General features: G+C 48.6%; 1 protein-coding gene across 2 annotated transcripts in view; it reads left to right on the forward strand.

Moving 5' to 3' along the window:
• Nucleotides 1-13,349, forward strand: part of LOC132380659 (serine/threonine-protein kinase WNK3-like) — a 129,832-nt gene extending 116,483 nt beyond the window's left edge. For both annotated transcript variants that reach the window (XM_059949626.1, XM_059949627.1), the window contains exons 20-22: nucleotides 2,757-2,956; nucleotides 3,409-3,599; nucleotides 9,582-13,349. In XM_059949626.1, the coding sequence (XP_059805609.1) occupies nucleotides 2,757-2,956; nucleotides 3,409-3,599; nucleotides 9,582-9,761 (571 nt within the window). In that variant the 3' untranslated portion in view covers nucleotides 9,762-13,349. The remainder of the gene's footprint in view (nucleotides 1-2,756; nucleotides 2,957-3,408; nucleotides 3,600-9,581) is intronic.
• The last annotated feature ends 1,117 nt before the right edge of the window (nucleotides 13,350-14,466 follow it).

Below are 14,466 nucleotides of genomic sequence, written 5' to 3' on the forward strand. Positions count from 1 at the left end.
TTTGATAGAGAAGTGTGAGGTTTTGCATTTTAGAAGGACAGACCAGAGGAGAACTTACACAGTGAGTGGTGGGGCACTGAGGAGTGTAGTAGAACAGAGATCTAGGAATACGGATTCATGATTCGTGGAAAGTGGCGTCACGGATAGCTAGGATCATAAAGAAAGCTTTTGGCACATCGGCCTTCATAAACCGAAGTATTACCTGTTTTAAGGTGTATATTATGTTGGTGAGGCCTAATTTGGAGTATTGTGTGCAGTTCTGGTCATCTACCTAGAGAAAAGTTAACAATAAGATGAAAGCGTTCAGAGAAAATTTATAAGGGTGTTACCGGGTCTTAAGGACCTGAATTATAGGGAAATATTAGAGTCTAGGAGAATGAGGGAGATTTGATAGCGGTAAACAAAATTATGAGAGGTATAGACAGGGTTTTCCACTGAAGTTGGATGAGGTCATGGGTTGAGGGTGAAAGGTGGAATGTTTAAGGGGAACATGAGGAGGAACTTCTTCACTCAGAGAGTGTGGAATGAACTGCCAGAGGAAGAGGTGGCTGCAGGTTCAATTTTGGCATTTAAGAGAGGTTTGTATAACTATGGGTGGGAGGGCTATGATCCAGGTACGGTTTATGGGATTAGGCAGGATAGCAGTTCAGCACAGACTAGATGGGCTGAAGGGCTTGTTTTTGTGCTTTGTTTCTCTATGACTCTTTTTCCATTCCCACTGTTTCTCCGCTCTTCTCACCTGCCCACCACATCCTCGTCTCCCTTCTCCCGTGGTTCACTGTACTCCATCAGATTCCTCCTCCTTCAGCCCTTCCATCTATTGCCATCAAGCTTCTTCATCCCTGTCTCCCCACCCACCAACCTTACCCCTCACGTGGTCACCTACCAGCTTGTACTCTCCTACCCCTCACATTCTAGCTTCTGCCCCCTTCCTTGTCAGTCCTGATGAAGGGCCTTGGCCCGAAGCATCTACTTTCTATTCCCCTCCGCAGATGCTGCCTGGCTAGCTGAGTTCCTCCAGCATTTTGTGTGTGTTAGAACAGCACAGTAATGATATTGTGCCAATCCTTTAACCTGCTTTAAAATCAATCTAATCCTCTCCCACATAGTCCTCCATTTATCTATCATCATGATAGTCTCTTAAATGTCCCTAATGTGTCTGCCTCTACCATCACCTCTCCCAAGCACATTGAAATGATGCTTCTGCATATTCACTATTTCTGCCCTGGGAAAAAGTCCACTCGATCAATGCCTATTGTGACATTGTACCCCTCTGTTATATCGCCTCTTAATCCTCCCACGCTCCAAGAGAAAAGCCCGAGCTCACTCAACATGTCCTGCATCTTTTGCAATGTAATGTTGTTTCTGAAAGCCTGGAACTCTGTACATCTCCTGAAGTAGGTAATTAACTAGTTTAACCCACTCAGCCTGTCAACCAATGTGAATACTCCTGGTTGATATTTGAATTCTGAAATGAATTTATTCTGAAGCATTTTAACATTGTTTGGAAAGTAAAATGTTGCAAATTCAACACTTCATTACAAACTTAACATTCTTGTGTCCAGCTTTGTAGAGTGCACCCTCGGAGCTGGGTTTGAATCTTGTACATCAAGTATTCCCCACACCCAACTTACCATCGGCCGTCTGCTCTCCACACACTCACCTTCCGAGGCAACACACAAACATAGTGCTGCAGGAACTGTGAACCGTCAGATCATGAAACATGGGAGCAGCACTAGGCCATTCAGCCAGTCAAAGTCTATTTTGTCACTTCATCGTGACTGATTTATTATCCCTCTGCCCATTCTGCCTCCTCCCTACAGATCTGGTGAAAGAAATTCCTCTCATCTCTGTTCTAAAGGAATTCTGAGACTGTGCCCTCTGGTCCTAGACTCCCCCACTGTAGGAAACATCTCTTCATGTCCTCTCAAACTAAGCCTTTTGAACGGTTTCAATGAGATCCCCGCTCACTCTTCTAAACTCCAGCGAGTACAGCCCCAGATCTATCAAACACATATCATTGGTTAACCCTTACGTTCTCAGGATCGTTCTCTTAAACCTCCTCCGGAACCACTCCAACACCAGCACATCCTTTCTGAGATAAGGGGCCCAGAACTGCACGCAGTACTCCCAAGTGCGATCTGACCAGGGCCTTATAAAGTCTCAGCATTACATCCTTGCTTTTATATTCTAGTTCCCCTGAAATGAACGCTAACATTGCATTTGCCTTCCTTACTACCTACTCAACTTGTAAGTCAACCGTTAGGAAATCCTGCACAAAGATTCTTGTCCCTTTGCACCTTTGAAATTGTTGAAATTTCTGTAATTGCTCTATCTTCATGAAATAGTCTATACCTCTATTCCCTGTACCAAAGTGCACAATCATATACTTCCTTGCCAACACTGTATTCCATCTGTCCCTGTCCATTCTCCTAATCTGTCCAAGTCCTTCTGTAGCCCTTCTACTTCCTCAATACTGCCTGCTGACCCTCCACCTACCTTCGCTTACATCTGCAGTCTTGACCGCAAACAATTTTGTCATCTAGAACATTGACCTCTAATGTGTAAAGAAGTGATCCCAGGAGATTGAGTCGGTGAGAGTTAAAGTTTTGCAAGTTCAGGGGACTGAGGGTGATGGGGAACTGGGGCAGGTTGGTTTGCATCAAATGAAGGGGGAGGGGGTGTTGGCTGGAAGAGGCTGAGTGCCCTGCCCCTCATCTCCTCACCGCTCTTCTCTCCTCCCTGCTCCGGCCCAGGCACATAAAGGAGGTGGTGCACCTGCAGGCCCAACAGAAACAGGAACTCCAGGAGCTGTACAGGCGCCTCCAACCCAACAGCGAGTCGTCTGAGGACTCACTCCAGGCTTACTCCCCGACAGGCCGCCGGTCGCGCTCGGCCAGAAGCAAATCCCGTGGCGCCAAGCCCCACTCTCTGGCTGCCACCCCCACCAGCACAGGTAAGCAGGAGGCACCTCTGGGTCATTAGAGCACCTGAAAGGCTCAGCAAGGGGCGGGGGGGAGCTCCCTCCATGATACGGATCTGCAATCTTGCACCCTGCAGGAATCCCAAAGTATGGCTGAGACTGCTTTGATATTTTGTTTGGTTTCCTGCTGGCAGCATCCATCATCAAGGACTCACACCATGTGAGACATGCCTTCATCTCTTTTCTACCATCAGGGAGGAGGTGGTACAGGAGCCTGGAAGCCCACACTGAACAATTCTTCCCCTCTTCCAGCAGATTCCATGAACTCTGCCTCACTATTCCTCTTTTCCACTATGTTTTCATTGTAACTAAAAGTATTTTCAGTACGGTGGGAAGGGTGTACGTGTGTTTGTGGGTTTGTGTCTGTATGTATAGATGGTGGGGAGAACGTTGCCTTCCACTGACTTGGCCCTCCTTTACCGCAGGGTTATTCTACAGCGGGGAGTCCCAACTGGCGTCCGGGACCAAGAAGGGGACTTTCACGGATGAGCTGCACAAGCTGGTGGACGACTGGGCAAAGGAGAAGATGGGCGCCGCCAACACCAAGCCCAGCCTGAACGAGATCAGGCAGATTCAGTGCAGGCAGGACCTCGAGAGCTGGCAGCAACTCGGTGATGTAAGGAGACCCTCCAACTCCAGGGTGAAGCCTGTCCACTCACGAGGCTTAGATTCTATTTATTTCATTTGGAGATGCTACGTAGAGCAGGCGCTTCCAGCCCAACAAGCCTCACCACCCAGCAACCCCCCTATTTAACCCTCACAATACATTTTACAATGACCAATTAACCAGTATGTGAGAGGAAATCAGTGCAAACCCACATGGTCACGGGGAGAAAGTCCAAGCTCCTGTCAGACGGTGCTGGAATTGATCTCCAAACCCCAGAACGCCCTGAGCTAGAATCATGGCACACTAACCGCTACGGTACCATGGCACCCCAATACTGGTAGGAGTGCTGGATGTGGGTTCAAATCAGTATTGTGCTGGGGGCAGCCGGTGATAGCATGCCCCCAACACACTGTATGTCTTTGGAACATGGGAGGAAACCAGAGCAGCTGAACAAAGCAAACATGGCACTGGCAGGACGTGCAGACTCCTTACAAACAGTGATGTGAATTGAGCCCCAGTCCAACGGTGCCACCCCTTTGGTGTATGTGGTTCTGGTGACCCTGTTACACAAACACTGTGGAGGCTTTGGAGTGGGTGCAGGAAAGGTTTAAGACAAATACACCGTTAGTGTTCATTTCAAGAGGACTGGAATATCAAAGCAGGAAGGTAATACTGAAGCCACAGTTGGAGTATTGTGAGCAATTTTGTACCCCCTATCTAAGAAAGGATGTGCTGGCGTTGGAGAGGACCCAGAGGAGAATGATCCCTGGAATGAAAGGGTTAAGGTATGTTTTTGATGACTCCTGGCCTGTACTTGTTGGAGTTTAGAAGAATGAGTTTGGGGGGGGAGGGGGGATGCTCATGGAAACTTAATGAACATTGAAAGGCGTAGATAGTGGATGTGGAGATGATTTTTCCAAAAGAGAGGGAGTCTAGGACCGGAGGGCACAGCATCAGATTAGAGGAATGTCTATTTAGTACAGAGATGAGAAGGAATTTCTTTAGCCAGAGGGTGAGGACTCTGGAATTCATTGCCACAGACAGCTCTGGAAGCTAAGTCATTGTGTATATTTTAAGTGGTTGATAAGTTCTTGATTAGTAAGGTTACGGGAGGAAGGCGAATGAGATTGAGAGGGGTGATGATTCAGCCATGATGGGTTGGGGTAGCAGATGTGATGAGCTGAATGCCTGATTCTGTTCCTGTGTTTTATGGTGAAAGCAGGTGGGACAGTGGCTTTGAGAGACTGATAGGCACATGAGAATGAAGAAGTGGAGGACTGCGGATCTTGTGTGTGGAGGATTTGGGGAGGGTATGAAGAGATTCACCAAGGTGCTCTCTGGATTAGAGAGTGTGAGCCTTAAGGAGACATTGGACAAACTTGGGTTGTTCTCCCTGCAGCATTAGAGTTTAAAGGGAGATCTGGCGGGTTTTAAAAATTATAAGAGGCATAGACAGTCAGAATGTTTTGCAGAGGTCACACTTTTAAAGTTAGAGGGGAGAAATTTAAAGGTGACATGATGGGCTTTTTTTTAACTCAGTATGATAGGTGCTGGAAATGTGTTACCAGGGGCAGCAGTAGGAGCAGGTACTTTGGTGGAACTTGAGGTGTTGAGACAGACTTCTGAAAATGGAGGGGTATGGATCAAACACAGGCCAAATTGACGTTAAGATTAGCACAACATCGTGGACCTGACCAGAGCTGTGGAGATGCTGAGATTGGAGGGGTTTAATGAGAGGGAAGGATTGGAGAGATTGGGCCTCCACAGTAGTGCAAAGCTGTTACAACACCAGCGACCAGGTTCAATTCCAGCCGCTGCCTGTAAGGAGGCTGGGTTTCCTCCCACAAACCGGTTGGTAGTTTAATTGGTCATGGGTGTAATTGGGTGAGATGGGCTTGTTGGTCAGAAGGGCCTGGAAGCATGTCAGATCTCTAAATAAAATAAAATAAAAACTGAGCTAGTGTGATGGGAGATCTGACAGCAGTAGATACAGTTATGGTGGGGGGGGGGGAATTGATACCTGGTCAGAACTTTTGTCCCATCATGAAAAGGCAGAATTCAGATTACTATATTGTCACCTGTACCATCATCATCATCACTATATCGTGGGCAATCATGGTCTATCCATGACCTTGATTATTCTTGACAAAGTCTTTTACAGAAGTGGTTTGCCATTGCCTTCTTCTGGGCATTGTCTTTACAAGACGGGTGACCCCAGCCATTATCAATATCCTTCAGAGATTGTCTGCCTGGCGTCAGTGGTCATATAACTAGAACTTGTGATCTGCACCGGCTGCTCATATGACCATCCACCACCTGCTCCCATGGCTTCATGTGACCCTGATCAAGGGGCTAAGCAGGTGCCACACCTTGCCCAAGGGTGACCTGCAGGCTAGTGGAGGGAAGGAGTGCCTTACACCTCCTTTGATAAGAGGCACATCTCCACCCTGCCACCTACACCTGTACCAGACTGCAATAAAACCCTAGCCAGAAGCATGAACAGTTTACAATGGTATATCAAGCATAAAACAACACACTTGAGTAATGGGGGCGGGGGGGGGGAATCTTATTCAGGCCCTAACAAATATTGAAAAGAGTGGTCATAGAGAAAATTTTTTTTTTGTAATTTATTTTTTTATTGAAGTTCATCAAATAAACATTTCCATAAATGTATTTCAGACATTGTACCTATATATCACAAATCTCCACAAAGTATTTATCTGGGGTATACACTTCTAGAAAAGAGTGGAAAGAAAAAACAAGCAGAAGGAAATAGAGAGAATATATAATAAAACTAGAGGACACAGCCTCAGACTAGGACGTCCCTTTAGAACAGAGATGAGGAGGAATTTCTTTAGCCAGACAGTGGGGAATCTGTACAATTAATTGCCGCAGATGGCTCTGGATGTCAAGTCAGTGGATATATTTAAAGCCGAGGTTGATTGGTTCATGATTAGTAAGGGCATCAAAGATTACGGAGAGAATAGGGTTGAAAGGGACAATAAATCAGCCATGATGGATTAACAGTGCAGATTCGATGAGCCAAATGGCCTAAACCTGATCCTGTTGTCTTATGGTCTCAAATCTCCTCTGCACCCTGTCTTTCCTTCCTGAGAGGTCTGGAACTCCTAAGCATGGTCTAACCAGAGCGTTACAGAGCTGCAGTGGGGAAGGAAGGCTGGGAGCTGAGCATCAGAATCCAATGCATCATTGCGGAGTGAGTTAGAAAGGGCAGGTGCCTTGGGATAAGAAATTAGCCCAAAATCAATGGGTTGCTTATACCAATAAGATTGAAAGAGTGCAGAGAAAATTTAGAAGAATGTTGCTAGGAGTTAAGGATCTGGGTTATAGGGAAAGGTTGAATAGGTTAGGACAGTGGTCCCCAAACAAAGCACGTGCTACCGGGCTGCGAGGAAACAATATGATTTGGCAATATGAAATGGTATGAATCAGCTGCACCTTTCCTCATTCCCTGTCACACCTACTGTTGAACTTGAACGCATGCAAGGTCATTACCCACGTGAGGTCATGAGTTGCCTAAACGCAGTAATACCGTCACGCCAGGGATCATGGTTGGCCTCGGGTAACCAGCCACCTCGCGCGGCTGGCGAGGGGTGCCGTTGCTACTGGCCTGGAGCGCGGACAGATGGGCGCCACCTCTAAACCTGTTTAGCACACTGAATGTTCGTGGGGAACCCGGTGCTAAAATATTCACAAACGACCTAATTCGGGCTCAGGGTTTCATAAGTAGCGGAGCAGCTACCACGCTGCGATCTACTGAAAGTCATCCCTCAAGCCAAACTTTTGTCGGCCAATAGATCCTACCTACCTGCAAGGGGGGGTGCGGGCACACGCCCTGTCGCACTCCTCACTCGGTCAGTCATTCTCTCCAGACTGCAACTGCCATGGCCCCGGTATGGGGACCTCTGGCCCTGACCTTGTCCTCTCACTGGTGTGTTGCAATGATTTTATATGTTCATGCGAGGAAAATATGTGCTGTGTGTTTAATATCCAAACGCTACTTAAAATGTTATGATGCTATTGACTTATAAGTGAGTTATAATTGACTTATCACCATATTCATGTGAGGAAAATATGTGCTGAGTGTTTAATATTAAATTCATTAGATAAACCCTTTTAGAAACAAAATTGAGTGTATTAGCCATTTATAAGTAACTTGCAGTTGACTTATCACCTATATTCCGGTTGTGATTAACACCCCCACCACCCCCCCTCCTCCGTCAGCCGGTCCGCAAGAATATTGTCAATATTAAACCGGTCCACGGTGCAAAAAAGGTTGGTGACCCCTGGGTTAGGACTTTATTCCCTGGAGGGTAAGGAAATGAGAGAAGATTTCATAGAGCCATACCAAAATTGGGGCGGGTGAAACATCTCTACCAAAAGAGGTGTAAGGTGTTCCTTCCCTCCGCTAGCCTGCAGGTCACCCTTGGGCAAGGCTTTGCATCTGCTTAGCCCCTCCCCCCCAAATCAGGGTCACGTGAAGCCACGGGAACAGGTTGTAGACGGTCATATGAGCGTCCAGTGCATATCACAAGTACTGGTTATGCGACCACTGACACATGGCAGACAATCTCTGAAGATTATTGAGAATGGCTGGGGTCACCCGTCTTGTAAAGAAGAAGCCAAAGGCAGATCAGTTCTGTAGAAAAATTTGCCAAGAACAATCATGGTCAAAGGTAGACCATGATCACCCATCTCATAAAACACAACATATAATGATGATGATACAAAGTTATGAGGGTTATAGATAGGGTAAATGCAAGCAGATTTTTTCCAGTGAGGTTGGGAGAAACTCGAATTGGACGTTAAGGAGGAAAGGTGAAATACTTGAGGGGATCATGAGGGGAATTTCTTCACTCAGAGGGCAGTGAGAGTGTAGAACGAGCTACCAGCGGAAGTGGTGTCTGTGGATTCCGTTTCAACATTTAAGACAAACTTGCATAGGTATATTGATGGGAGGGGATGACGGGCTGTGGTCTGGGTGCAGGATGATGCTAGTTCAGCACAGAAGGGCCTGATCTGAGCTGTAGTGTTCTACGACTGTATGGCTGAATTAATACGAAAATAGTCACTTAACAGAGTAGGGAGACAGGGACAGTAAAGAGCCCAAGAGTGGGTCGGCATCCCTTGAAGGGGATGTTCAGGAAGTTTCCTGATCAGAAGTCCAATAGCTGCAGGATTAAGTTTGAGAGGGAGCTCTAAGAGGGTAGTGTATTTTTAAATATACCTACAAGGGGAGCTGGTGGAGTCGTACACCTCACTCTGTTTAAGAGGCATTTAGTCAGACACTTAACATTGGACATTTGGCCCATCGAGTCTGTACCACCATTTTATCACAATTGATTTATTTTCCATCTCAATGTCATTCTGCTGCCTTTCCCCATAGCCTTTGAAGCTTTGACTGATCAAGGACCTATCAACCTCCACTTTAAATCTCCCCAGTGATTCGGCCTCTACAACCACCTGTGGCAACAAACTCCACAGATTCACCACCCTCCGGCTAAAGAAATTCTTCCTCATCTCTGTTTTATTCTCAGGCTGTGCCCTCTAGTTCTAGACTCACCCACTATAGGAAACATCCTCTCCCTATCCATTTTATTGAGGCCTTACAAGTTTCAATGAGATTACCCCCTCAATCTTCTAAACTCCGGCAAATGCAGGCCCAGAGGATGGAACAGTAGGCCACTTCGGGATGGCATGCCAATGCGGGCAATCGGGATTCAAGTCAATGGGCACAGGGGGTTTTACATAGAGAGGGAGGGATGTGTACAGGGTAGCTGCAGAGAGTGAGTGTGTTGAGCTGGGGGTCTGTTTCCCTGCTGTCCTACTCAGCGACCGGCTTACTTGACTCCGCAGAGGCGTGGGGCTGGGTATCCTCAAGCAAGGGTTGGGGGGGTGCGGAGTGGTCCCAGCTGATATTCCACTTACTGATGCCCTTCCCTCCTACCTCTCTCTCTGTCTCTCCTACAGCGGAATTCTCAGTCTCCTCAGGTCACCGGCTGGATCCCCTCGCAGGGGGCACCCCCACGGAGCTCGTTCCCGGCCACCTCTGGACCCCCGTGCCAGCCTGCCCCACCCCAACCCCAATCCCAAACTCTAAACCCCAGCCAGCCCCCCACTCTGCCCGCTGCCCAGCCCCGGGCCAAGTAACTCCATGCCAGGTGTCGTCCTGGCAAGGGGGAGAGTGGAACCCCAAACCCCGACACCACCATCCCACCCTTCCCTACTGCAGTTCAGAGGTTCTCAGACGTTGCCCCTACCCCACTAGCTGGGTTCAAAACTGCTTTCCCCTCTCCCCTGGGGCCCTTTCACCACTCCTCCCTCCAGAATACCAAGATTCTGTGGGCAGGTCCCTCAGAAATGAAACTAGGGGGCTGAGATTTGGGTGGAGGGTTATGGGTTTTTTTTTCACTTTGCAAGTTAGCCACCACCTTGCTCGTCACCTACTTTACATTCCAACCCGCCCCCCCCCCCCCACAACCCGCTGCCTCTTTATCCCTCAAAACTAAAGCTGAAGAGGCATCTGAAGACCAATAAGCGACATGTGAATGGAGAAAGACCGGACGTGTGCAGGAATCTGGGACATGGTCCCAATGATCCATCAATTAACACAGCACCACCCCCCCCCCCCCCACACACACACACACACACACACACACACACTTGGCTGCGTCGGGCCATGACGGATGCTCATGCTGCTCGGTGGGCCGTGGAAGAATCACTTTTCCTTCATAAAACTCATTTTCTGCACTGGAATCAGATATTTCAGTTTCTCTGCCCCCCACCCCTGCTTCCCCAATCCCATCTGTCTCCCATCTCCACACTCCTACTTCCTCTCCCTCTCACCTCCCCCTCCCCCTCCTTTCACCTTACCCTCGCCCTCTGTTCTCCCTCCTCTCACCTTCTTCCTTTCCCACACTCTCTATCCCTTGCCCCTCTCCCTACCCTAGCCCCCCCTCCCCGATCGCAGGCTGTTCTACCGGTTCCACTCTAGAATGCTCGTGGGCAGACCGACACGCTACACCCTCACCATTCCCCAGCCAGGGTTTGTTTGACAGATCCACCCGCTGCCCGGCCTCCTTCCCCAGTGAGGGGCGTGTGTCGGGAAGATCAAGGCTCAACGATGGAGCAGGAGGTGGTTGTTGGGGTTTCAATGGGATCTCCAGGGCAGAGACGGCACAGTTCGGGGCAGGGTAGCGGTCAGAGCGAGCGATGGCATCGTCAGGAAGCTTCTGTCCTCCCCAACCTCCGCCTTGTTGTCCGAGGCCCAGTAGCACGCCGTCAAGTCACTCCCTCCCCACTCCAATCCCGGGGCGTTCATTGTCAGAGTCACTTCCCACCCTGTTGGGGGCTTGAATCTACCCGCAAGGGAATCCCTAACATCTGACTCCACCCCAAAGCAAGAGGCATGTCCGCAGGGTGTCTGACCTTGGCGAGGGGGGTGGGGGAGAGGGGAGAAACAAGGTCTATTCCCGCCCACCTCCACTTAATAATCTCACTTCCCTTCTCCTCTCAACCCACTCCCTTCTCTTTTCACCCTCCCCCACCTCTCCCGTGTCTCCATCCTCCTCTCAAACACCACTGCCATCTCTCCTGTGTCAGTAGACCCATCGGCTACCCTCCCCATCCACGAGAGACAATTCTGCATAAGTTCCAGTGCACGTTTCTGCCCCACTTTGTGTTTTAATTATTTGATGACACTGTGGTCCGTGCCTTCTACCCATCCCGGTCCCAACTGTGTCTCATACACAGTTCTACTGTCCCCTTCTACTTCTCCCCACCTCCTCTGCCTCTCCATCTCACACACCACAACGTTAGCCAGCCCCCCGGTCTGTAAGTCCTGCCCGCCCGGGTCGACCATCTACTACGGCTCGCGATTTCTTTTTTCTCGAAACGAAACTGTGAAATTTTAAACGGGTTTGTGAAAGAATTTTCAAAGCTGTGGCCCGCCAAGACCGGCCACTCAGTTACCTGTTGATAATGTGTCACGTTCTACTGTTACGATTGTAGTCTGTATTTAATTTCCTTCCACAATTTCTTTTTCAGTTTACTGATCACAGTTGCTGGGGAAAGGGGTGTGTTGGGGAGATGGGGAGAGAGACGGGAGGGTCTGCTAAATGCTAATTCGTTCAGCGTCTCTAGTCTGGGCCACCACAGATTCAGGTCACTGGGGTCTGGGACTGCGGCACATGGGCCTGTCACTGTACAACACTGATGTGGATGGGTCTGTCACTGTATAACACTGGGGTACGGTACCGGTGGGGACAGGTTTGTCATTGTATAATACCGGGGCACAATACCGGTGGGGGCGGGTCTGTCATTCTGTAATACCAGGATACGGTAGCGGTAGGGATGGGTCTGTGACTGTGTAACACAGGGTATGGTACAGTAGGGACAGGACTGTCACTGTGTAACACTGGGGTACAGTACCAGTGGGGACGGGTAGGTTCCTGTGTAACACCGGGGTACGGTACCGGTGGGGACGGGTAGGTCCCTGTGTAACACCGGGGTACAGTACCGGTGGGGATGGGTCTGTCACTGTGTAATACCAGGATACAGTAGCAATGGGGACGGGTAGGTCCCTGTGTAACACCGGGGTACGGTACCGGTGGGGGCAGGTAGGTCCCTGTGTAACACCGGGGTACGGTACCGGTGGGGACGGGTAGGTCCCTGTGTAACACCGGGGTACAGTACCGGTGGGGATGGGTCTGTCACTGTGTAATACCAGGATACAGTAGCAATGGGGACGGGTAGGTCCCTGTGTAACACCGGGGTACGGTACCGGTGGGAGACAAGTCTGTCACTGTGTAACTCCGGTGTGTTCCCACTCGATGGACATGCATTGCCTCTTTTTTAAAAAAACGGATTGTGTAAAGCTCTCCTGGAAAGCAGTTTCCACTGCCCTACACCTCTGTTGCATGTCTCTTTCCCCCTACGTGGTACATGGTCAGTCAGGTGAGGAGTTCCTCCGACAGCCAGGCAGGGACGGTGTGGAACGAATGGATCCCTCGTCTTGTGTTGGTGAACGGTTTATGTTGAAAGATATGACAAACAGTATTACTGGCCAGCTGAAAAATGTGATTTATTTTTATTTTGGTTTGGCGTTGCTTGTACAACCGTTATTTTTTAAAAGAAACTTACTGTGAATTGAGTAGTGTGCAAACAATGCATCTCTCTCTCTCTTTCTCCCTATCTCCTGAAACAGGAGGATTTTTTTCGGTGTAAAGTTAAAAGCATTCCTCCAAGTTGAAATGCATGTGCAAGATTACTTTTGTATCTTTCTAAACTTAGACGGGATGAAAACGAAAAAAAAACAAGAAAACAGACCGAAGCTCGTGGTGGTAGTTTATTCTGGTGTCCTCATTTTGTTTGGCCTGAATTTTTAATTTTTATTTGTAGATACATAAATAACCTGGCCCAACAAGTCCGCACGGACAGTTGATTTATTAACCCGTAGTTTTGGGATGTGGGAAGAAACCAAAGCACCCGGAGGGAAACCCACAGGGTCATGGAGTGAGCATTCGGGCAGTGGCGGGATTCGAACTTGATTCGCTGGCCAGTAATAGCCTATTACACAGCCAATAATTCCTATTGCCGTAAAAACGTAAATAGGATCAGGAGTAGGCCATCTGGCCTGTGAATCCTGCTTCGCCATTCAATAAGATCATGGCTGATTTGACTATGGAATTTCTCCACCTCCTTGCCTTTTCCCCATAACCCTTAATTCCCCTGCTATGCCGCCCCTCTTCACCCTTTATTAGCCCTAAGTTGGAAACTCCTGCGGGTTGTTGGGCACAATCTGATTCCTTCCTTCGAGAACAGTAATGCCAGTCGGTTAAACTTGTGATTAAGTGGTGGATCCGCTCATTTGGGCGACTTGGTCGCCAGGGATGAATCGGGGGTTGTCAAGATGGACGCCAAATGCCGCTGGGTAGAGGAGAATGGACCTCGGCACAATGACTTTTTCCCAATGGTTCCGATACGATGCAGAAAGCTCTGGGTGATACACCCAGTGAAGACACTACAGCGACCTCAGATTCAATTCTGTCCTCTGATGTTGCGTGTGTGTGAGATCGAGTGTGTCTGTGAGAGAGATAGTGTGTGCGCATGAGAGAGAGAGAGAGACACCTCAGCCCAAAACATCAACTGTACTTTTTTGCATGGGTGCTGCCTGGCCTGCTCCAGCATTTTGTAGATGTTTCAATGGATTGGTTGGCCACGAAATTGCCTGGAGTCTGCAGATGAGCTGTGGAATCTGAGATCCGGCTAACGCAAAAGTGTGGAGAATAAAAAGGGGGGAGGTTCGGTGAAGACATGGTGCTTGATGGTTGGAATTGGTTTATTATTGTCACATGTACCAAGATACAGTGAGAAGTTTGTCTTGCACATATCATGCAGATCAGATCATTGCACAGGGCACCAAGAGCAAGGTTAAACAATAACAGAATGCAGAACAAAGCGTAACAACTATGGAGAAAGCAGCACAGGTAGACAATAAGGTGCAAGATCATGAGATAGGGCACAATAGCAATTCTGTATTAGAGCAAAAGAGCTTAGAACATTGGAGCAGAATTAGGCCATTTAGTCCATCGAGTCTGCTCTTCCATTTCATCATAACTGACCCATTTCTCTCTCAAATCTGCCTTCTCCCCATATCCCTTCATGCCCTGACTAAACAAGAACCCATCAACCTCCGCCTTAAATGCACCCAGTTACCTGGCCTCCACAACTGCCCGTGGCAGTGATTTTCACAGACTCGCCACTCTGGCTAAAGAAATTCCTTCTCATCTCTGTTCTAAATGGACACCCTCTATTTTAAGGCTGTGCCTTCTGGTTCTAGACTGCTCCTCAAAGG

The sequence above is a fragment of the Hypanus sabinus genome, chromosome 24, assembly GCF_030144855.1.
Source record: "Hypanus sabinus isolate sHypSab1 chromosome 24, sHypSab1.hap1, whole genome shotgun sequence".
Taxonomy (NCBI): Eukaryota; Metazoa; Chordata; class Chondrichthyes; order Myliobatiformes; family Dasyatidae; genus Hypanus; species Hypanus sabinus.